Genomic DNA, 26,074 nt, shown 5'->3' with positions numbered 1-26,074 from the left:
TAGCTTATCACAAGTAACTTACCATCCAAAGTTAGTTCGGCAAATATTGCAAAGGTAATTTATTGCTAAAAGATACTTGTTCCCGTTGGGGTTTTTTCTTCTTTTTTTCTTTTTTCTTTTTTTTCTTTTTTTTTTTTTTTGCCTTTCAACCTCTCCCTCTCCATATCAAAGGAGGTGGGACCCACACAATGGACCTTCCACACAAGGATGAGCCCCACATGATGGATCTCCCATATTAACATGGGCCTACATAATGGATGGTTCACATTAAAGGTCAGGCACTAATGATAAATAGCCCACATACAAAATGGGCGATTATGATGGACGACCAGTTCAAAGGTGGGGCCCACATGATGGATGGTCCACATCAAAGGTGAGCTCCACATGATGGGCGATGGACATTGAAGCTAGCCCCCATATGATGAATGGCCCACATGGAAGTGGCTCCACATGATGGACAGACCACATTAAAGGTGGGCCCTTAATAATGAATGGCCCACATCCAAGGGGAGCCTAGCATGATGGACAACCCACATTGAAGGTGGGGCCCACATGATGGACAGTCCACATCAAAGGTGGGCTCCACGTGATGGCAATAGATATTGAAAGTGGGCCCCACATGGATAATAATATTGATGGTGGGCCGCACATGATAGATTACCAACATCAAAAGTGGTCCCAATGTAATGGTGTACATTAAAGATGGAGCTCTAATGATAAATGATCCACATCCAAGGTGGGCCCCACATGACAGATGGCCACATCAAAGGTGGGCCCCACAGTGAACAGTCCACATCAAAGGTTGACCCAACATGTACGGTTGATGTGGAGGTGCCCATACAGTCCTGAGGGATAGATACTCTTGATATTAGAAACTAAATATGCTTTTCTACTTTTTGGCTATTGTTTATCAAATATAGCTGAAGTAAGAAAACCAAGATAAGCTGCTAGTGGCATAAGTAGCTTATCTAAAGTAACTTAACGGTCTAAAAGCAAGAGCGGGTGAAATCACAGACGGTTAAGATAGACTAATCAAACTGCCGTGATCCATCCACAATGAAAGCTAAATTTGAATGGTCCAGATTGGCGTGCACATGTGCCTCTTGATAGACGACTAGCCACAGAGTTGCTATGGCGGCGGAAGAAAGGATCACATCCAGGCCATACAGTCAATTTAAGGAAAATGATAGCTAACTAAATGGGCACGTGTATACCGGCTGTGTGAATGTGTATGGATCATCACATGCTGCCAGACTGTCTAAGACCGTTTGGTGCCACTGAAAATTTGTTTTACTCGTTACAAGATGATAAGAGACTCTACTGTCGTTGCTACGACACAGTCAAAATTCTCTTGCACAGTTGGATGGACCTCGTAATAAGGGATGATATTTTCCTATCATTTGCGAGACTGGTGGATTGTTTGGGTCCTGACTTGTCACCGGTTTGTAAGTGCAACACGTCTTCTCCACAGTGACAGATATCAACCATTTCAAATTTAATAATTTGAGGATGGCACCCAAACTTGCCCTTCATGGCCGCTGAAAGTTAACCTGTCATGTTCCCTCATTTATGAAATGATGGCCCACTGTGATTACTCTCAAGTCAAAATCATCTGCTCACTATCTAAGATGACCAGTCATTCATGTCTTCCATCGACTACATGGCTCACTTCGATTACTGCCAACTTAAAAGCTTCTACCCTGTATCAAAGATGGTTTAAGTCCTTTGAATCTTGGCTCAAGTCAATCACATCGATAACTTCCACTAAAAAGCAAATGGTCGGAAACCATATGAGATCTTTGATCAATCAATAGAGTGGGCAGCAAGTGAAGGGGGGGAAAAAAAACAGATTGGAAGTGCTGAGATGATGCTCCAGTTTTAAGATTAAAAACAAAAACAAAACAAAATCTTTAGACGAGTCATACAAGTATAGAGAAAGATGCCTATGTACCCTAGAACAAGCACGTGGTGTTGCATCTAATGCCTTTTTACTTTGGCTTCATTCTTGCTAAGCATAATCCCTGAAAGCTTGTTAACCTCATAGAGAAGTCCAGCAGAGAACAAGAAACTGCATTTGAATAAAGCAAGAACAATAAGCAAAACATGTTTCTGTTACCAAATAACACTGTGAGGAACAAGTGCCAAACATTTTTATCTAAGAACGCAAACCAAATGCCACATGAGGAAAAAGAATTAGAGTTCCTTTTTTTATTCACATTCTAAATATTTGATCTAAGAACCCAAACCAAATGCCTAATGTAGTATCATTTATTGGTACAGATGCACCTTTGCCCAAGGACAAAAAGCTGCGTGAGGACAAGATTGTATTCAAAAGAGCAAAGGAATCTCCCTCACTGTCTCCCTTCGCACAAAACAGGGAGAAGGAACCTCCCTCCACGCCTGCTCCCTTCCCCCCTCCCCTCACTTTCCCCCTATGCACAAGGACAACATTGTATTGAAAAGAGAGAATGAACCTGCACCTTCTCTATCCAAGTTTTCTATGCTTGTATTGAAAAGAGAAAAGGAACCTCCCTCCATGCACGCTCCCCGCTCTGCGTTTTCTATGCTTTGGTCCAGCCTTAAGTTTGATAGTGTTGTCCAAAATATCTTAGTTAGGATTAACTACTGTTGAATGATCTGTGTTATCCATATGTATCTACGAAGCACAACCAATGGAGAATACATTTTGCACCATTGGTAAAATGTCACGAGGGTCCCAATAACAGGAATCTCTCCACCCGCAATGTGGAAGTTTGGCTACAAAATCATCTATTTGAAGACAAATACTAGAGATTATGGATTCACAAACATGTCTAAGGGTTTCATTTTGCCAAACCATCACACATGCCAATTATCATGACCATATTCCTGACTTTGCTCCCCAAAAAGCATTTAGGAGAGCTGATTCAAGACTAAACAGACTTTAACTTACCAAGTAGATGAGCACCTACTAAAATTTAAATGCCTAATAGGAAGGCTCATTTACATGGAATGATTATTTCAAAAGCTTGTAATTCATCAAGTCAGCAAAATCTGATCCAAATCAGCTAAGCACTACCGTTCAAAAAACTAAAATCCTAGTTTTCAAGGGCTTTCAAGGTGTAAACTAAGGGGCTGGATTGCGATTCAGTCCTCTGATTTGTTTATATTCTGAAGTAAAGATGTCAAGCCCAAAAGCAAACCGGTTGATAATCAATCCCCCAAAATGTATTTGGTGGGCCTGATTCAATCTCCAATTAGACTGGTGGGCAACACAAGTGGTCCAATCAGTCTGGCAGGCAAGGTGTCCCGTATCGGTATCGGTTGGCGTAACGGTGCCCTCCGAAACCGATACGGATACGGGGGCGTAACGGCGATACGGGGGCGTAACGGCGCATTTTCTTTTTTTTTGCCAAAAAAATATGAAAAAATATGGATTAAATCCAGAATATTCTAAGCATTCCAAATATGTATTCATTTATAAATTGGAACATGTTTATGGTGGTGTAACGGTCCACTCTTTGGTGAGAAGTTGTATCGGACTGTCTGATTAATTTTTTAACCAGGTAACTTGAATATGATTACAAAATTTATATATTTAATTTTTTAAATATGTAATTTATATACTTAACATCTTGATATCATTTCTCCCAATAGTTCTTTAAAAAAATGAAATTAAATTCAGGTAAATGGCGTTGCCAATTTGTGGCTGACTTGGAGGACCAATTTATTCTCCAAATCAGCCTCAAATTCATGCCATTTATTGTCATTATCCCACTTATAAATTGGTGGACATTTATTGGATAGTGAATCATAAAAAATAAAATAAAATCAAAAGGCCCTATTTTAAAAAATAAAAGTTCACAAATTAACAATTAAAACTATTCAAATAATTTGATTTTGGCATTGTGAGTTAGGAATTGCAGTCCATAATTTAATTGTCAAATTTCAAGTTAATATGTCTCGTGTACAATTTTTTAAGGCTTGAATTAGGAGGGACTCGGATGTAAAGTGCAACACACGTGTCAAAGTTTTTTGGGCCTCACCCGTGATGAATGTGTTATATCTACACCATCCATCCATTTTGCCAAATAATTTTAGGGCATGAGCCCAAAAATGAGGCACATCCAAAGCTCGGGTGGATTGCACCGTAAGAAACAATAATAATTAAACGTTCACCGTTAAAAATTTATTGGGGGCTAGAAAAGTTTTAGATCAAGCTGACATGTGTGTTTTCCCTTCATCCACGTCAATGTGACCCAATTAATAGGTTAGATTGAAAATAAACATTACAGTGGACTTTAGGAAATTTTTAATGGTGAGCATTCTATAACCACTATTTCCTATGGTGTGGTCCACCTGAGATTTGGATATTACTAATTTTTTGAATCCTGACTTAAAATGACGTGGCAAAATGGATGGACGATATGGATAAAATATATATATTATGGTGGGGCCCACTCGGGTCTGATCTGATTGGATGGAAAATAAACGTTACCGTGAGCCCTGCAAATTATTTAACCGTGAAAATCATTATCCCTGCTGCTATTTTTGGTGTGGTCCAGATGATCTCTGGATATAATTCATTTTTTGGCGGGTGCTCTAAAATGATCTCTGAAAATAGGTGAACGGTGTAGATGTAATAAATACATCACTGTGGAGCCCATATAACTTTGATCTCCTTTGAACCGTTCGTACAACTCAGAGCTCGAGGAGTGTCAGCGCTCGTCTTTGCGTGACACGTACCTACAGCAGTCAGTTGCTGCAGATTAAAAAAAAAATGGAGAGAGGGAAACGAAAAGAAAAAAAGAGGGAAAGAAAGAAAAGAAAAAAAGAGGGAAAGGGGGAAAGAAGAGATTGAGAGAGAGAGAGAGAGAGAGAGAGTGAGAGAGAGAGAGAGAGAGGAAGAAGAAGAAGAACAGGAAGCAGCCGGGCGCAGCGCAGCCGCAGCCGGGCGAGGAGAAGAAGAAGAAGAAGAAGAAGAAGAAGAAGAAAGAGAAGAAGAAGAAAAGAAAGGGAAAAAAGGTAAGGTTTTTTTTTTGTTTTTTATTTTTTATTTTTTTTTTCAGGGCCCGTAACAACTGTTACGGGTCTGTAACGGCCGTTACGGTCACAGAATTCCATAACGGCCGTTTCGACCCTGTATCGCGTAACGGGTCCCACCGTTACCATTAGGTATCGGCCGTTACGGCCGATACGTAACCGATTTGGGATACCCTGCTGGCAGGTCCCACATGTATGCACTGTTTACACATTTGCTCTGTTCATCTGTGCACTGTTTGCATGTGTGTGCAGTTCAGAGCTAGGATAATTAGCAAGTTAAATTCATTGGTTTTGGTAGAAGCTTCTTTTTTTCACTAAGAAACTTGTTTAACAAGCTACAGAGAGTTAGTTATTATGGTCAAAGTAGGAAAATAGATGCTGAAAGGCCTACTTATACATACCATATATATGAGAGGGGTGGCAATGGGTCGGGCTAGGGCTTAGGGCTAGGGCTAGGGCTGGGCCAGGGTGGCCCTAGCCTGGTCTAGTCCCATAAGTCTAGGCATAATTGGGCTGAAAAAGACTTGGGCATGGCCTATAATGAAAATAATTTAAATGATCAATGGTTTGAAATAGTCAAACGAGTATCCTTCATATAAATGGTCTGGATCATTGGAATATGACCAGGATCCAACGAGTGTCACATGCAAGGTGAACAAGTGTCTTTAAACCGTCTATTCTTAATGTTTAATGGTGGCTGGTGGCTCACTTGATGATTGGACTGGGTCATCATTGGCCCTGCCCCGACCCAGCCCAGACATTGGGCCTAGATTTCAAGCCTGCCCATGCATTGGCCCTATGGGGCCAGGCCGCCCAGCACAGTGACTTCCCTCAGGGCCTACGGTCCTAGAGGACCATGAGTGGGCCCCACGCCGTGTAGTCGTCCCTACAGTCCCACTTTGGGACCGGCCTTTGGACCAGTTTGGGTCCCTAACTTGTGGACATCAAAAGGCCCTTGTGGCCATAGGATTTGAGAAATGTGGGGCCCACTATGGACCCCTTATATCCACCAAGTTCAGCAGTCTATTTTTATATATATATAAATTTTGGTTTATGGCTATGATCTTGTGTATACATCAATACTACTACTATCTTTGTACAAAATCGGGTTTATGGGCATTTTGGGGACTAAAGAGGGATCCACTTGCATCATAAGGATCCCACCATCGTGATCAAGAATTAGAACAGCATGTGGGCCATAAAAGTACAATTTTGATCATGAGGGTGGAAATCTACCCAAAATCACATATGTATAGATTGATAGATTGCCCAAGTGTCATAAAAGTGATTTTTGGGCCTAATTAATGAGAATCACTGGACAACCTAAATTGGGCCCATTTGTAGTCCTAAAAGGCCATGGATTGAAGATTTTGGGCGGAGCTTATAGATTATTATCTTTTTGGGCGGAGCTTATAGATTATTATCTTTTTGGGCCTTTTGGGCAAAAAACTAGCCCATGGAATGGGCAACTTAGGAAATCCATCGTCTCCATTATAATTATCTTGTGATCGTGGGACACTAGACTGGGGCCCATTTTGTGGGACACATCTGGAAATAAGTAAAATATTACACATCAACAAATGGAAGCCATGTCAAAGCCCAATGGGCCTAAGTCACCACTACCATATAAAAATGCATTTTGGGCCACTTTGGGCCTATTCTTGAAAACGGGCCTAGTGGACCCGATGGGTTGATCGGGAACCACTAGTATTCCAACAATCACGATTCATGGCCATGAATTTTTAGTATAATTCTATGATCGGTGTAGGAAAAATCCTATGATTTATCATGATTGGACTTCTTGGTATGAAATGTACTTTTGGGTCTAGAATTGTGATATTGGGCTTTTAGTGGACTTAGGAGGAATCCTATGATTTATCATAATTGGACTTCTTGGTATGAAATGTACTGTTGGGCCTAGAATTGTGATATTGGGCTTTTAGTGGACTTAGGAGGAACTCCTTAAAATAATTGAAGTTTGAATTACATGGCTCATTTGAGGATCCACATGCGAATTGCACAATTAAATCACACCCGTTGAGGTTTCGAGGCTACTTTTAGCAAAAAGCCCACTGATGGCCTAATATATCAACTTAGGAAGTGTGTAACTTATAATTTATATGTGGATATGGACCACTTATGTTGAGATAGTGTGAGGGGCTTGGCCCTCATAGGTTATTTATGGACTCCAATTGTCAATAACTTGGCTTGGATGAGCCTAAGGCATGAGCGATCCGTATGTGTAGCTAAATTAAACAAAATTTAAAGTAGGACCACTTGTAAAGTCACACTAATGGACCGTTGGTGCACTCAAAGTGATTCTAGGCTAGGTTAGAAGACTTTTCTGGCAAACCTGAGAACGTTTTTCATTGAGAGAATAATTTAAGAAATAAATCCTGATTAGGAAAATCTATTTATGGTAAGTTTCCTGAATTAGTATGAAAGGTTAAGATCGAGCCGATAAGAACCTTAAGTCATCTGATAAGAAAAACGAGGTTAAAAAGGAAACCAAACGGGAATTGTATTCAAAGGACCCTGACGGACGAATGTTGTATGTGTGTGGAAACATTTTGGTGAGTGGCTCTAAATCCAAGATACTTATGCTTTCTAATTCTGCATATTCTGATAAATCTTTAAATTTGGAAAGTTTTGTTTACATGAAAGTTATTTTTCAAAGTTCTTTTATGAAAATTTCTATATTTAGAAAGTTATTGTGAAACGTTTTATTTTTGGAAGGTTTTGGGAAAACAATTTATATTTTTTGGAAGTAGCATGCATGCATGACTTCAACACCAAAAAGAGTGAATTACATGAGTGGTGGTGAGGTTATATACTTGAGTAATGGTGAGGTTATATTAATGAGTGACATACATGAGTGATGGTGAGGTTATATTCATGAGTGACATACATGAGTAATGGTGAGGTTATATTCATGAGCGATTTTTGAGGCTATTCCACGAGTGAATGTGAGGTTTATGAGTGACATGAGTGTGTGTGAGGTATGATTATGAGTGATGATGAATGAATGAATTACGAGTGAAAGGGTGTGGATCCATCAAGATTGAAATCCCTATGAATGAAAAGACTCATTTGTGGAATTCAGTGTGGCCAGGAATTTAGGAACCAGTTTGTCCAACTGGATATGAGTGAATGTGAGTAATGATTGAGGCTGAGTGATGAGTGAATATAAGTGATTAGTGATGCTGAGAGATGAGTGAGATTAGACCAATTGGAAAGGAATTAGTCCTTGTGTTATACTGAAGAATTGTACCTTGATATGTAGAAATTCATGCATATTATTTTCAATTTACAAGTAGTTTTCCATAAATGCTATTTTTGGAAACTCTTGCGATTTCTTGTATTCAAAACTATTCATTGGGCAATTTCGCTCATACCATTCATTGATGGAAAAACCGCAGACTAAGGAGCAAGTCAAGATACTTCTGAGTTAGCCAGATGAAACATATAGCGTGGATGATTTATTTTAGTTGGATTTTGGATGAGACATTATTAGATTCAGTTTATGTTTATTTCCTTGATATGAGATACAGAGAGATTAGTGATGGATGGTTTATGTTTTCATAGTTTAGATTGAATTAAGTTCAATGGTGTTCTTAATTGTGTGGTTTGAATGCGGTTATGTGGTGAATGTTTACTTTCTACATTAACCCAAGTCACATCTTTTAACCCAAGGCTAGGGTTAGCCTTAACCATGGTTTTGAATTTGGGGGCGTGATAGGTGATGATCCAGATTTTTTTTTTCAACCGTTCTCATCATAACAAACCTTCATCCAAAGCTTTTGGTTAAGGGTAAAAGTGTAAACACAATTGTCTAATTCACTAAACAGCACAGCTCCTCACACTAGTTTTTTGACAAAATATTTATCGGCCCAAAACATAGGTGGATATCTCAGTTTTCCCACAAGCATGACATGATATCTTCCTGGAATAAACTTTTACAATATATTGATGTTGATGATCATATCATCGATATCAGGTGATTAATTGCAATAGCTGTGATATGCTCAATATTTCCTACAATATAGGCAATGTTCCCGATATTTTCACGATATCTGGGATATTTCCCATGACCATGCCACCCAGGACAGCATTCAATCCTTCATTCTACAGGAATATTTCCCATGACCATGCCACCCAGGACAGCATTCAATCCTTCATTCTACAGGAATATTTCCCATGACCATGCCACCCAGGACAGCATTCAATCCTTCATTCTACAGGAATATTTCCCATGACCATGCCACCCAGGACCCAGTACTCAATCCTTCATTCTACAGGATGGTTTTCATCCTTTTGTTTCTAGTAGAAAATTGGAAGACTAATGCAAATAAATTCTGCAATGCATCATTTGATATTTTCTTCACTATTTATGGGAATTAAGTAGGAATGGTGAATCTGCAATTGGTGTGTATACTTTTTTTCTCTCAATTTATGTCCAATCCTCATCCAAAAAATAAAAAATAATCCATCTTCTTTACTACATCACAAGGGCAACAATGGATTGATTAATAAAAAACAATCGTGAGTTAAGCAGTCATGCTATGACTTCTTTTGAATTTTGAATGCAAAAAGGAACACATAACTTTTCCTTTCAATGCACCATCTCTTTGGGTGTGCAAGGCCATTAGTATTGATTGAGACTTCCATTGTTCAATAAAAACAGCTCCCAAAGTAGTGTATTTTCCCCATAGAGAGACTATAAAATTGGTTAATTTATTAGTTTCTTTATGAATGAGGATGAGATTTTATAACTAAGTAAACAGAAATATAAGGAGATACCCAGAGGAGCACAACAAAATCTAACAAGCTACATCAAATTAGAGGGGAAATAGTGCCTAAAATAAAGTATCCTCCAACCCATCCTTAGCAAGCAATGTTTTAAATATCGACAATATTGGCTAATATATCCCACGATACATCTTGTATCCCACCTGTGCGATAAGAAACACATAGGTAGTGCCGATATAACCCCCTTGTTTGATCCGGTGAGCATTTTCAATTTTTGATCCCTTTTTTTGTTGAAATTCTGTTAAATCGGTGTCAAATGGTTATCAATCCATTGGTTCTTCATGTTTTGCATGAAAAATCATGGAGTTGGATCTTTGATTTCGATATCCATTAGTTTTTCATGTTCTCCATGTTATTTTTTCAAAATTTTCCTTCAAGCAGCTATCAATTGAGACTAATTTCAAAGTATTTAGGAGTATTTGATGGAATGATCATCAAATACACTCTAATTTCGAAATTTGAGTGTAGGTGGTCCGATTTGGGAAATTTTGGAGAAAATTCAAAATTTTCCCAATTTCTTCCAAATTGCTCACAATGTTGCGCTCCAAGCATGAAATCATGTATGAGGGCTTATCTACTGATTCGTTAAATTCTTGTCAATTTTTTGAAATTAAAATCAATTTTTAATTAAAAATTTATTAAATTATTATTATCTTTTGAAATATCCCTTCAACCAACCAACAATTGAGACTAATTTCGAAGTATTTAGGAGTGTTTGATGAAATGATCATCACATACACTCTAAATGTTATGCATTCAATTTTAATATAGCTGCATTAGTTCAATCGGATAGTGCATAGCTTAGGACCCTATACAAAGGAAACCTATTATGTGCACTTCTTTTTTGAGATGTTATGATTTTAAAGTGTGCATTAAGGTTTTTTTTTTTTTTTTAACAATCCCTGAAGTTTCATTAAAAAATTCAACCATTTTCCCAATAATTCTCCATATTTCCCAAAAGTGTGATAAATTACCCAATACAAACAATATATCCCATGTGATAACCGATTAGTATTTGTATCCCAAGGACACAATATGTAACATAATACTGATATTTCGCACATTGTTAGCAAGTGCGTAGACGATACATTTACCCTCCTCTCAATATGTAAAAACAGAATGTTTGTCCTTGAAGCTAAATCCCATATTTCGTCAAAACATAACAGACAATCTCTATGGTTGGGTAACTCCATGTGGATCTCAGACCAAGTACATTTTTGCTTCTTTTTAGTTTCTTGCTTTATTGTTAGTATTTTATTGCTTGTATTCTATGACATTTGAATGATATAACTCATTTGGATACAATTACATCATTTATAGCCAACAATTCATAGTCGTCCCCTAAACAATAAGAAACTATTACACATACTTTTTTTGAATGTTTGTCTTTCAAAAACTCCTAAACTTTCACCAAAAAACATTCCACCATTTTCCTAAAGTTTCCCCAGGGATTCCGTAAGACTGAAACTTTATGTGATATTTCATGTGATATTTCCCATTCTTGAAGATATGATATCACGTGAAATTTTGATACCTGAAACATTGATTGGAATATATGTGAGTGGAGAGTGATTCTTCTACTTTCTTTCAAGTGGTGTGGAACACAGTTTGAAGTCTTTCCAAAGTCCATTTCATCTATTTCTAGTTTCTTTCTTTTACTCTTTTGCATATTGCATGGAGTTTCCGGTGGGAGGAATTTTGCATCTCTTATTTGGAACTAGTATGTTCAATCTTCCCCTTATTTTGGATTGAAATCAGGCTCATATACTATATAAGATCTTGCCTGGAAAACATGCAAGACTCATTTGACTCCACCAAACACAAATTATTAAGGGTCAACACACAGAAGGCCATCAAAAAGAAAAAATGTGGAAAACCATTTCCAAATGCATAACAAACACAGAAAGTAATCCAATAACATAATGCAAGACCCTTTTTCCATGACCAGTATAAAAAAATGCAAAACACCATGAAAAACTGTTTGAGGAAAAATTGAAGGAAGCAATCACAAAGACAAAAGGTATAAAATCCATCAAAACTAAAAGGATTACCATGTTGTGATACAAACACGATGCACTGATCCAGCTGCAGCGAGAGCAACCAATTCTGAGAATAGAACTGCAAACCAGAAGACATTAAGTGACAAACTATGGAAAGAAGAAAAACAATGCATGTAAACAATCAGGCATCTGCACAATATGCCTAAAGTGGAGGTTGTAATGATGCTAGCTGCTGATGTCCCTCTTTCTTATTCTTCTTTTTGTTTTGTTTTCTTCTCTTTTCTTCTTTTTTTCTTTTTATTTTATGAAAGGTTGATGTATCTCTTTCGATTGTTTATTGAATATCAACATATTACAAAAAAAAAAAAAAAAAAAACAATACTAAAACTGAACTCCACTTACCAGAACCCCAACCAGTTCTCATTCCACAGGATTCCTGGAAGTTCCCAACAAACTGCAAGAAATTTGACCACATCAAGTGAGTCCCTGCTAAAACACACTTTGCATAGGCTACACAATCTACATTGCTAATAAATATGTGAGCATTGCTAAGGACAACGCATGGACAAGCTCGGGTACACACCGCACGTGCCAGCATGTCACAGAAGTAAGAGATCTAATACATCCATCAAGTTGGTCCAACCTTGCACATGTTCCCAAAAATAAAATCTGGTCCAATCAGCATGTGGGCCTTGGAAACAGGTGGATGGGTTAGAAAACTTCAGCCAAGTTTTTCGCAGCTGTATTTTTGTTTTGCAAACTGTGGCCCACCTGACCAGTGGATCAACCTGGTTCTTTAGCTAGGGCATCAATATGGTGGTGCAGTTCTGATGGATGGATTGGATATCAGACCTACCATGCCATGCTAGCATGTGTGGAGTGTACATGAGCTTTATTGCACACGCATGTAGGCTTAGTGGAGCTCCACATATGCAGCAGAAAATTGTTTCATATAACATGTTTCATTAAAAATCTATAGGATGTTCTCAAGTCAATAACAAAAACACTTCTACTGAACAACTAATAAATGCTTAGGATGAACATTGCATCCATCTGAAAGGAAACAAGAAAGAAAGAAAAAACAGAGAACCATGTCCAGACCAGGAACACAGTCAATGAAAAACCGCAGCTAACTGATGGCAGAAAGCCCGTCTCAATTCACAGAAAGAATCAATGCAGATTGAGACAATAGGCAAGAGTCATGAAAGCCAAGTTCACTCCCTGTGTATGCTAAAATATTATTGTCTTCATATTGATGTTCCCTTGTAACAATAACCAAAATGAAAAACCCGAGAATGTACCAGAAGCTAATATTTTATATGCACCTCTTATGCAAATAGCTCATACAATGCTATATAACAAAAATACGCACACAGATTTCCCAATGTGAATGATTCAAAAGGTAACTGACCTTGCAAAAAGAGAAAAAATATTTGAAGGCCTGGGACTATATTTTGGTGATTAGGCATGGTCCTTTTAGTGGTAGGATGCAACCCACTACCTCTCTCAGCAGAGTAGAAGAGGAACACTAATTTCATATGCCAAATCTTCAATCATCAATATAAACGCACATGTTGGATCCATCGCATTCATATATGGTTGTTCAGAAAATGTTACTTAGCCAAAAAAATCCTCAAGTCAGCTACAGATGTACAAACTTCTTTTTTAATTTTGGAAAGACATCAAAATTTTATTGCCAAAAGGATCACAGGGAGTCATCCAGGAAACAGAACCACATACCCCAAAGGCTTACAAGAGACCAATCCCTTCCCCAGATACAACTTCTGATTTGCGGCAACTCCCAACCAACCACTTTGTCCTAAGAAATACTGCATTCAGATGGTTTCCGCAATCTTTAAAGATCCTGCTATTATGCTCATGCCACACTGACCACAATACAGCCAGCAAAAAAGGTGTTGGAGCCCCTTCCTATTCTTGCACTCCATTCCCATCCATAACAGGCAAATATCAGCCCCATATCAAATGGAGCATCAACTCTAGCCTGAACAAGCCTAAAATTGTCGCAAACACTATGGACAAAGGAGCAATGCATGAATAGGTGATTGACCGTGATGCAAGACAACAGCGAATCAATCCCCTTTATCTCATAGCCCAAGCCCCACATGACATGGGTTAGGACCTCAGCCGAACCCCCCCTCGTGGGCCCCACTTCACACGAGCCACATGCCTCACACGGATGGGGCCCACCTCCCATGGGCCACCCACCCCAAGTGTGTCCCTGCATCCCACAAGCCACCCCACTCAAGCCCGGTGTGAAAATGTTAATTGCCCCTGCATTAATCACCCCCGATAAGGAGTCTCGAACACGAGACATCCCGCTCTAATACCACTTTGATGTAGGACAATTAATCACTTGCTCTAAAAGCTTGAACTCATAGTGCGTGTCAAATCAATCCCTTTTATCTCATAGCCCAGGCCCCATATCGCATGGGTTAGGACCTCGGCCGAACCCCCTCGTGGGCCTCACTTCACATGAGTTCCACTTCACATGAGCCACCCGCATCACACAGATGGGGCCCGCCTCACACAGGCCGCCCACCCTGTGTGTCCCTGCATCCCACAAGCCACCCCACTCGGGCCCGGTGTGAAAATGCCCCTGCATTAGACCGTCTCTTCCTCATGGAAACACAAGGGACCACCCACCTCCATTTCATATTTCTTGGCGACTACTCAATGCCAAAGGTTACCACCCTCCTCCCCAAACCTCCCCAACCATTTACCCAACAGAGTAAGATTCATTAATTTCAGGTTTCTAATACCCAAGCCGCCTTTTGACTTTGGTTTGTACACCTCTTCCCACTTAACCAAGTGGAACTTAATTTTTCATTTCTACTCCTTGCCATATAAAATCCCTTTGGATCTTTTCAAGCCTCTAAATCAGACTCACCAAGCATTGAAATAACATGTAGAAGATATGCAAACTTGAGAGAGTGAATTTGATTAAAATCATGTTTCCCCCAAGCGATAGATGATGGCTTTTCCAACCAAATAACTTGCACTAGTTTCTCTCCACCTCCGCATCCCATCAGTGATTCGTCAGTTTACCAATACAAAGGAGCAACCAAAGATATGTAGAAGAGAGTTCCCAACTTTACGCCCAAGCTTTGCAGCAAGGAAGCCACCTCTAGGTTCCATCTTGCCAAGCCAAACCCCCCAACATTTCACTTTTCGGGACATTAATTCAAAGGCTGGAAACCACTTCAAAGTATCGCAGCACTTCGTGTAAATTATCAAGCTGGGTCATATCTGCATCATATAATAAGATGGTGCCATCAACAAAGTGTAAGTGAGAGAGTCTAATCTTTGAGTGGTCCACCTCAAAGCCAGTAATGAGGCCAACTTCTCTGACTTTATCAAGCATTTTGCTTACTGCTTCACTATGATGACAGAGAAAAGAGGAGAGGGAGCTCCTGAAAAATCCTTTTGGCGAACCATTCCTGAAAATAGAAAAGAAAGGAGAATCGACACACTCCATGATCCACTTGCATAATACAAACCCCATTAGTCTCATCATGTATCTAAGGAATTCCCAATTAATATGATCATAAGCTTTCTCCACATCTAGTTGGCATGTAATTCCCGACAAACTGAACTTGTATCTTGTATCAATTCATTTTGGGCAATGAGAGCTCCCTCCACAATCTGTCTTCAAAATACAAGGGCAGATTTCCAAGATAACTCCACTAAGAACTTTTCGGAGTCTAGAAGCAAGGACTTAGGATAGAATCTTACACGGATTGCCGATAAGTCAGTCTTCCAAACTTTCAGCCCCTCCTCGCTTGGGAATCAATGCAATAAAGGATGCCTCCAAATAAAAAGACATCTTGCTTCTTTTGAAAAGTTCCTACATGAAAGCCATCACATCTCTTTTGATGTCTTCCCAAAAGGCATGGAAAAATGCAATTAGAAATCCATCCGGACTAAGGCTTTGTCCCTTCCCAATTTTTTTACCGTTTCCACATGGCCACACCTCTGCTTCAAAGCTTCCTTTCCAGCCACACCGCTTCTCCGTCTTCAATTTGATTAAATTGGAGGTGGTTTATTCAAGAGCGAGTCCGCCCTCCATCCAAAAAAAGAGATTATACAAGAATTGCATTGATGCCTAAAAGATCTCATCTTTATCCCCCACTCTACCATTATTCAGTGAAAGACACTGAATCCGATTAGTTATCCTTTCTATCATTTGCAATTCCATGAAAGAATTGTGTTCATGTGGCCTTCTTTGAGTCACACCGCTCTTGATCTGTTTCCACTTAATTTCTTCTGGGTAAGATGCTTGTCAAGTTCCATCTTTAAGACATGTCTCTCTACATTATCATTCTCTCCAGATCTCCAATGGACCTTCTACTCGCACATCAATTCACCTCGAGCAACCTGGCCTTTTCTTCTTCAAGCAGCTGGATATTCTCCTTCGGCCAATCTTTGATCTTGCCTTTCAAAAGCTTTAGTTTTAACATAAGTTTCTTACCTGCCCACCCAACATTATTTTGGAATGATGCCCACCAATCTTTCACCTTTTGTATGAAGCCTTCCTCCTCAAGCCAAGACAATTCAAACCTAAAGGGCTTTAAGCCCCTTGGAAATTGCCCTTGTTGGTCCCCTCTCCATATAACCAAGGTATTCGATAACAATAATAGTGGTCGCAATGCCCAGCCTTATGACCATTATGATGCGGGCTGTAACGGCCACCATGGCCTGTAAGGGTCAACTTTTTTTAAAAGGAAAAAGTGCATTGGCCACATATCGGCCCTGTGTCGGCCCGTATCAATCCATTAAGGCCGCGTATTTTCTTGTTATGGGCCATTTTTTTTCTAAATCAGGAATTATGGCCATTTTGTAACTATTTTTTAATACCATGTGTGTAAGCCCCAAGAAGTAGCTTTCCCAATTAGCAAAGGCAAGGAATCAGTCTAGTATTGAAATAGAAAGGCCATCTTGGAAGTCAAACCACATGTATTTACTTCATATAAGAGGGAAGTCAATGACCTCGTTGTCCTCCTCCCAAGAAGAAAATTCCAGCATGACTCTAGAGGAGTACGAGCCATTCAGCTTCTAATACAGATATCTAACCATATTGAAGTCCCCTCCAATACACCAGGGAAGATTTCACTTATTTCTAACTACATCAAAGTCCTCCCAGAGCTGTTGCCTCCCATTTGGATCATACGAGCCATAAACTGACACGAACACCCGTCAGCTACCATTATCCACACTCTTAACAATGGCAGAAACTGAGAATTCCCCTATGTGCCAATCTTATTTAGTTTAGCTCTCTTGCATTCCAAATCACCATGATGACTCCAACTGAACCAATCACTTCTTTGGCTATCCACCGGGATTTACCCTCCCCAGACTAATCTCATCACTTCTTTGGCTAGAACTCTTGGTCTCTTTAAATGCCGCCAGCTGAACCTTCTGCAATTTACATATCTACTTAAGTTGGAACCTCTTGCTAGAGTTCCCAAACCCCCTAATGTTCCATGATAGCATCTTCATGTAGAACCCAATGAGAACTCCCTTCCCTATATATATATATATATATATATATATATATATATATATATATAGATTCTGAAAGAGAAGTTACAATGCTCCACAGGAGTACACTACAGGCATACATGCACACACAAAATTACATATATCCCCATCCCCATCCCCATCCTAGAGCATGTATGTTGATTATGCCTAGCTTGGAATAAATAAAAAGAAGATAGTGACTATGAACATGGATCATTACTCCCCCCAAACACACAATGGCGGGCTATAGACTTTAGCTTGAACTTCCTTCATTCATTGAATCTTCTCTTCAAGCAAGAGGTCACAACTAAACTCAACAACCATTTTGAGTCACAAACTTATCATCCACATGCAAAATTCTCTCATGAACAAGTACAACTTGCACAATAAATGAGTGAATTACACACACACTTGAGCGAACACACACACACAGTAGTATGTGGAGACTTGTGTGCATCATGTGCAACACAATGCAAGTGAACTACACTCACAACTAATAATATGGGCCTAATACAGGAAGAGATGATGAACTGAAAAGATAAGATCCACCACTTATAAAAATCCCCTATGTCAGATTGAATGAAGCAATAAGTCAAACACCTTGTGTGCGCAGTATGCTTCTAGGCACAGAACAAGCACAATCCCAACAACATGATTTTACACTGCAAGCCCATAGCATTAGAAAAAGAGGGAATAAAGAAATCCTAGCAAAAGATCCAAAAACAATAGCCGACGGCACCTGCTTCTTACGAAACACGCCATAGCACACTCAAATCCTAACGTGACTTCATAATACTTGTATCTAGTGATTTCTCTTGATCAACCACACCTACCCCTTGTAGAAGATCTACTAAAAAATCCTTTAAAAAAAATACACAACAAAAAGAACAAAATCTTGACTTTTTCCAAATTTTCTTCATTGTTGCTGAAATACAACATAAAACTTCTCCAAAAATGTAGAAAAATCTCCATTATTCCTCTAAAATTCAGATCTACCAAATCTCATACTTTCTACTTCAAAAAGACTATCAGGTTGTACATTGGTGATGTCACTCGTACATACAGATGACGTCAGCAGTAGGCCAGACTGCCATAGGTTGTGATCAAGTCTTGAATTGAACGCTCTTGTAGCAAGTAGAAATCTACTAGAGAAGAAATCTGTGGAAGGGAAGAGGAAAAGGGGAGGGAGAGACAACTAGGGCAACAAGAGTTGTGTTGGGTTATATCCGAGACTAACCCACACACTCATATGTATATCAATTCTTAAGGAAAGTTACAATGCTCCACAGGAGTACACTACAGACATACATGCACATACACAAAATTACATATATTTCTATACTTCTTGCCTTTTCAAGTTTCTAAATCCTTGATTTGTCCACTACGGCCAAGAGATATGCATTCCAAGCTATTAGTGATATGTTATAAATCTTGAACCACTTACCATTACACATTCCCCCTTCCAATGAGTCCGACCACCTAACAAGCCCTTAGACCGGAACATCATTTGGCATCTCCACCATGCCCCTCGTAATCATAGCTGCCTCCTCATGGTCGCCAGGTATATCCAGACGACCCCTCTCCTCATTCTTCTCACCCTAGTTCCCATAATACCCCATTGTCTTCCAATCCATTTAGACACATATTCATCCTCCTCTTCATTTGTGAGATAGCCCAATAGACCATTCTCCGTTTGCTTCTTCACTTTGGCCAAAATTAGTAAAGCCACCCTCAATGCCTTCATCCCGCCCTCCTCTACCAACCAAACCCATTTTTTCCTACCCCCTTCATTTACAATTGCCTCTGCAAATGATTTACTCACACCTGCCCTTCCCCCCACTCCCCTTCCTCAAAGAAAGGTCTCTCAAAGTGCCATTACCCCCAATCCTGAAACCGCACCCCCTCATGTTGTTCATAGACCCTTTAGCCATCCCCTTCTCCCTGCTACTTTCACATGCCTTCTCATCCACCCATGGTTTCATCTTCTTTGCCCCCAGACCATACTTTGCCTTTTGAACCCACATCAAGCTTCCATCCCAATCGGCTCCATTGATTTCATCTATGGATTTTGACGCATACTCCTCCAAACAAATGCGAATGAAGCCAAAACCCCTACTTCTATTAGTATTTTCTCCCTAAGTATGACCACCTCCCCCGCCATTTTAAACATGTGCTCCAGTTTTTTCGAGGATGGGTTCGAGGGGAGGTTAAACACAAGCAAAGTAACCCATCCTTCTCATGCTTAGACACAAACAAAGTAACCCATCCTTCTCATGCTACGAGTCCTCCTTGGACTTTCTTTGACACTATTCTCCACCCTCCATCACTATCTCATGCGTCATTCTGCATCCGAGCACCAACTTCACTTACTAGTTATGCCCCACCTAAGGGGGATCAGATCCTTCAAGAAGCTAGAGTGGAAACCCTAGCCACTAAATACTACATGAACATAGAAACCAATGGTGAGTAAAATTATAACCAATCGCATATTCAAGGTGCATATGCCGAGTTGTCACTAACATGACAAGCAGGCCAGCCTGATCTTTTAGATATAGGAGACAAGCACTGGCTAACTGTCTAATGAAAGTCCAAAATCCCAAACACATGCGCCATGTTAGCATGCTAGGTGCGTTTGCATTAGAAGCAATGAAGATAAAGCATCTAGAATTATTCCTCATAATAGATGAAGCCAAAGAGAGGGAAGCACAACAACACAAGAGTGGTCCTAGAATTTGCCCAGATAATTTTCTGAACCACTGTAGTGGTCCGATAGATCTACGCACACATAAGGTGGTTCAATCCGTCGATTCACTTCCCAACATATGCAATAGTCAAACAGTGGTCCACAAGTCCACAGGGTTTGTCCTTTTTCCTATGTTCATAATCGAATTAGTTGTTTGAGATTGTTTAACTAGTGACTTGTTGAACAAATTCCCCCGTATAGCAGTTAGTAATTTCATTACTTAAATTGTGGGAAATTTATTAGTGCCGAGGAATGTCAAACAGACAAAAAAGGACCTTCATAAAGAAAGAAAGAATAAAAAGTGTGGGAACCAATGGTGAAGAAGGTTACCGAGCCGGCACAGCTGGTTACAGGGAAAAGCAAGGTTGCAAGGTTTCCAAGAAATGATTGGAGTGCATCTGTTTTACAGGGAAAATCAAGGTTGTAAGGTTCCCTAGTAAGGCCTTATTTTTTAGAGATAACAAAAACTTTATTAGAAGGCTCGTAAAAACGAGAAAGTAATGTAACAAAAGCAAGCTAGCCTAACCAAAATGATTAGCAGTAGGAATAGCATTAACATAGACGATGCCCAACTAGAAACAAAAAACTCTACTTTCCTAATAACTTCTTCAACACCAATTTTCTCACTTCGGAAGCAACACCCATTCCTAGTGTACCCCAAATAGCCCACAAAACGGCCATGAAAGTTAATCTCCATGTAGCTTTACCAGCCTTGCCAACTCCGCCCAGATGTCATGCCCACATGAAGTTAACCACTGATTCTAGCATCACCCAAGCAGTATTAAAGAAGCCCAAAAAATTCTTCCACACTATATGCGAACAAGCAATAAATAAGAAGGTAATCAATCGACTCTGCATCCTTCTTACACAAAAGGCAAATGTTGAGAAGGATACGAGATCTCCTCTACAGGTTGTCCATCGTAAGGATTCTCTTCTGGCCCACTGGCTCGGCAAAAGTTGCCACCCAAGAAGGAACTCCATAAAACCAATGACGATAGGAATGCAGCAGAACATGAGTGTGATTTGGCAAACTAATTAACCGAAATAGCGATCTCACCAAGAATTTGCCAAAGGGATGCACAGTCCAAATAAGTGAATCTCTCTCTATAGGAGAAGGGGTACAATCCTTCAAATGCTTAAGAAGCCTAACAAACTCAACAAGCACATCATCAGACATATTTCTATGGCATGGGGGATTTCAAACTACCTGACTACTGCAAATAAAGAGCAGTCCGCCACCAAGATAAAGCGATCAGAGACAATGGAAGCCAATCGAGGAAAACAGTTTTGAAGCGCACTATTGCTGCCAATGTTTCAAATAGCACTCATAGCATAGCGATAGCGTACGCTATATAGCGTAGCATAGCCATAGTGCTATGTAGCATAGCTAAATAGCATAAATGGGTCGTAGCGTGTAGTGCTTGTAGTGTAAGCTTCAATTTTTATTTTTATTTTTTTATTTTTATTTTTATTTTTATTTTTTTATTTGTTAAAAATGGTGTAAAACTAATATATATATATAAAGTTAAAACCAAACCTTTCTTTGTTTGCTTTCACTTAAAGTTGGTGTGAAATTCACACAATTAAAAAAACTTTAAAAGTAAACTTAAAAGGAAATGGGTTTCAAAAGAGGATTTTCAAAAACTCCTCTTTGTATAGATGACATATGCATTGAACTTAATACTCTTAACCTGTGGGATGTTTTATTTCTTTTCATAATTGTGAGTTATGACTTATGGTTTCAATTAGACGTTATTAATTAAAGTAGTTAGATTCAAAAAAATTAAAGGGGTTTGCTTAGGAAGTTGTTGATGTGATAATTATTTGATTTGGTTTATGACTTTATATGTGGATTGGCTTTTGATAAATGATAATTAATAACTTATTTAAATATACTTGGAAAAATGAATCATCTTTTAGACATTTTTACATTGTTTGCCTTTTTCTTACTATTTATCATATTTTTCCTATATCTAAATTAAAAAATAGAAGTATCATGTAGCTTATGCTACACGCTATAGAGGGTTGAGCGCTACGCAACATGCTACTGCTATTTAAAACATTGATTGCCCCACAAAATATCCACCCAAATACGAGTGCAGCTCCCATTGCCAAGAGAGAAAGCAATTCCCTACAAACCAAGTGTGTGGTCTCTGCAATCACTTTCAAAATGGAAGAGGCTTTCTAGAGAAGATCTCTTTACAAACCATTCACCCACGGTCACACCATATCTATTAGCTATCACCTCCCTCCATAACCTTTCTAGCTCGGAGCCAAATCTCCAAATCCATTTTCCAAGAAAGGCAGGATTCATATCCCTCAAATTTCTAACGCCAACACCCCCCCTCTTGTATTGGCCTACACACCTCTTCCCACTTCACAAGATGAAACTTCCTTCCATCATTGATTCATTATCTCCTTTCCAAAGAAAATCTCTTCTCAACTTCTCGAGCCTAACCAACACTGACTTGGAGAAGTTGAAAAGAGACAAGAAATAAATGGGCATATTGGAAAAGCCATCTTGATCGAGGCTATCTACCCACACCCAACAAGAGATATCGGCCACATATATGATCTTGAAAGATCTAATCCATTGCCACAACCACTTTGCAAAGTTGGCAAGTCGTAATGACTTGGCCAAGAAGACATTTGGCGTTGAAACAGTCATGACACCTTAGACCCAAGTCCCTTTTCTTTAATCAGCTTAGCCACTAATCTAAATTTAGAAGCCTTTCTTATCATGTGCCCACATGATGTTATCACACTCAACCATGTTATACAGTGAACACAACACAATACTAGCACCTATGCCATGAAATATCAAAATTGATAGAGATGTTACCTTCTTCTTTTTTTTAATGTAATGATTTTATTAAAGAGACAACGGCTAGAGATGGCAAAAAATGAGACAAATGAGAGGGGACACTCAACAAGATCCTTAATATTTGAATTTGAGGCCCATTCCATTACATTCAATTTTTCCCTCCCAAAAATCTATAAAAACCCAAATTCCAGCCAATAAGATTAGTCTCCAAAGCATCCTCACCCAATCCCACCCTCATGCAAGGCTAGAAAAAGGCCATCAATGGAGCCTAGCATCACCCACGTCATACTAAATACCTCCAAGAACCTCTCCCAAAACTCGCTAGCAAATGGACAATCAATAAAGAGATAGTCCATCGACTCGTTCTGCATACACAACATGCAAACATTGGTGATCATAATCTTCCGCTTTTGAATATTATCAACCATAAGCACCTTATTCCTTCCCAAGAACCATGCCAAAGCTGCTACCAAGCCCCGTAGTAACAAACAAAAGTTTGCTCCTTATGCCCTCCTGAGATGGTTACATGGAAGAGTGATTTCACACATTATAAAAGAAAATCCTCACATCTCTGTGCAAAGCAACATAGGTGAGACAATATATAACCAAACATTTTAAAGAATTCTTTGGATGATAAGACAACCTAAATGTGCTCCAAGCATTCCCCGAGCAGAATGTGCACCTTCACAAACATCCAAGGCTTCAACAAACAATACGTCATAGTCCCAAAGGTTTCTCCTCAAAAACCAAGCTCCATAAAACCTCTTACCCCCAACTTCTCCTACTGTTTTATAGTTTTTTTTTTTTTCCATTTTTCTCCAAATTTTATTTTTGGATTCTTCAATAAAATTGCACCCAACACTACTTGCAAAGTTGGCACGTGGCATCAGATTTGGTCATGGCTACAATAAACACTGAAAAAGATTGTTAAAACCACATCTAAATTTAAGAAGCCTTCTCTACCATGTGCACATGTGATGTCATCACACGCAAACATATCATCCATTGAACACAACACAATACTTTCACCTATGCTATACTATGAAGCAAGACAACTGATGGAGAGCATATGGATAAGTGATTCACACATTAAGAAAAGAATATCTATACATTGAACCACTACAACATTGTATTATGATTCATGAACCTAATGCAATTTGAACGACGTGCATCAAATTAGGAGACGGTTGAACATTCCAAAGGTCTAATGCAACCGAACACATCGCCGAGAGAGAAGAGTTAAAATAAGAAAATGAAATATTAAGTCAAACATAATAAGCAAGAGAAGTAAATATTTGAAACATGCAGCAAGGAAATAGAGAGAGTTAGTTAAAATAGACAGTTAATTAGTCACCCATGAAACAGAGAGATTTAATGAAAATATTAAGAACTCACAGTTAGCAAAACGAGAAATATGAGAGAGCTAATCAAGCCCCCAAGTATTGTAAACAGCTCCGAAGATGCCAATTTTTCTCGATACATTTCTTGAAGAGATAGAATGATAACGAATAGCAGGAACGAGTATAGCATGGAGCTTCCTGTCCCTGCCATGATCAAAGCTGCAAAAAAAAAAAAAGATCCTGGCTTAGATGAATCCCAAAATGCAATCTTAAACTCAAGGAAAACAACACCAAGCAATATGTATCAATAACCAACCATCCAAACATAAGGTACCACAGGCATCTCTTGGATGCACAACCAAATTGCATTTCAAACAGTCAGTTCAATCAATAGAAAATGACTTGGGTTTAAGCCATAGCTTAATGGTAAACGGCATGGCTTTCAACATTGAGGCCTCAGATTCAATTCCAGCCTACCTGTATAAAATTTAAATTTTAAAAAAAAAAAAAAATGATAGGAAATGACCGAATTGCAATAATGTCTCCTAGTATTTATACAAGGAAATATCCCTCAAATTACAGTTGACCTTCCTTTCATGAGGCCGGCTCCTCTATGTAGGTTGCAAGTGACAAAAAAATGTACAATTAGTTGGTTGTGGAGCCCAGCATGGTGTGTGCATCGCATCCAAACCATCGAACAAGGTCGCTCCACCACGAAATTGGGTGGATGCCCCAAAACTCAGGCCAATCCAACCATAGAAAACAATGGACAACAACCCAAAAACCACCATATTCACATGACGAACAACCCGATGGTCAGATCAGCCTGATTTTTTGGGGCATCCCATTTTCATGGTGGGGTGACCCCTGCTGTGAGCTTTGGAAGCCATACACATACCACAGTGGGCCCCAAACAACTGGTTGCATGATTTTCTCTTCTTTTGAGCTCCATCTCACACAAAAAATACCAAGGTAATCTCAATTTGGACATATCCACTTTACCAAACCAAATATCGCAATCCACTTCAAAAGCAAATCCAAACGCAGCTCAATTTCTTAATCTTAGCAATTCAATATAACAAGACTAATCAATGAAATCCCTTAAAATTAATTACAACTAGTACCAACAAAAACTAGGGGGCCATTTGGGTGCTGCTAAAAAACGAGTTCATCTCATTTGGTTTAATCATAATTATGTATTAACAATCAATAAACTATCGTTGCTAAACAAATGCACATATTTGTATAAATGAGATGAACTCATTTTTAAGTGGCAGCCAAACGTGCCCTAAGATTCAAAATACAAACAGCGAGAAAGCTAGGGTTGCATTAAGAAAAAAGTGGATTCTTGAAGGCGGACTAGGGACGGTGGCGAGGCACCCCTCAAACGCATCGCCCACCCCCTTCTGTTATGCCCCACCACGTGATAACCTGGACCGTTCATCTAGAAGGTCCCGCTGTAGACGGGAAACAGAGCCAAAAGTTCACTGAATAACAATGAGACTGAACGTCTCTTAAAGAAAGCGAGTTAGAAGAAGCAAAGGTCCATATTTCAGCAGAGGATATGGATGTTACGTACGTGTCGAAATAGCAGGACTATCAAAACGAGATCGAGATCGAGAAAAACAAGAGAGAGAGAGAGAGAGAGAGAGAGAGGTTTCCTTACCCGAGTTTCGACTGCAGAATGCGACGAGAGATCTGCTGCTTCGACGAGAGAGACGACTGAGGTTTAGGCAGGTTAGCGATCCTATATGTTAGCTTTGCACCATTTTGAAAAATGGTGGTGACTCAGCCTCCT

At 39.3% G+C, this 26,074-nt stretch overlaps 1 protein-coding gene and 1 long non-coding RNA gene across 3 annotated transcripts; both read right to left on the bottom strand.

Annotated features, from left to right (window-relative positions):
* Positions 1 to 1,850: 1,850 nt before the first annotated feature.
* LOC131223711 (uncharacterized) lies at positions 1,851 to 26,074 on the bottom strand. 2 transcript variants are annotated; one of them, XM_058219193.1, is made up of 5 exons: positions 25,943 to 26,074; positions 24,332 to 24,495; positions 12,234 to 12,285; positions 11,883 to 11,949; positions 1,851 to 2,068 (listed from the first exon to the last, which is right to left on the bottom strand). In XM_058219193.1, the coding sequence occupies exons 2-5, from the start codon at positions 24,485 to 24,487 to the stop codon at positions 1,978 to 1,980; spliced, it is 366 nt and encodes a 121-aa protein (XP_058075176.1). In that variant the 5' UTR covers positions 24,488 to 24,495; positions 25,943 to 26,074; the 3' UTR covers positions 1,851 to 1,977. The 2 variants fall into 2 exon arrangements, with proteins under 2 accessions (XP_058075176.1, XP_058075177.1); XM_058219194.1 differs by lacking the exon at positions 25,943 to 26,074 and adding an exon at positions 24,593 to 24,753.
* Positions 23,034 to 24,325, bottom strand: LOC131223713 (uncharacterized). Its single transcript, XR_009160642.1, has 2 exons — positions 23,580 to 24,325; positions 23,034 to 23,449 (listed from the first exon to the last, which is right to left on the bottom strand). It is a non-coding gene; the product is annotated as an uncharacterized LOC131223713 (long non-coding RNA).

This window comes from Magnolia sinica, chromosome 13 (assembly GCF_029962835.1).
Source record: "Magnolia sinica isolate HGM2019 chromosome 13, MsV1, whole genome shotgun sequence".
Classification (NCBI taxonomy): domain Eukaryota; kingdom Viridiplantae; phylum Streptophyta; class Magnoliopsida; order Magnoliales; family Magnoliaceae; genus Magnolia; species Magnolia sinica.
The sequence above is the reverse complement of the archived record's forward strand: the minus strand, read 5'-3'. Positions and strand labels throughout refer to the sequence as shown.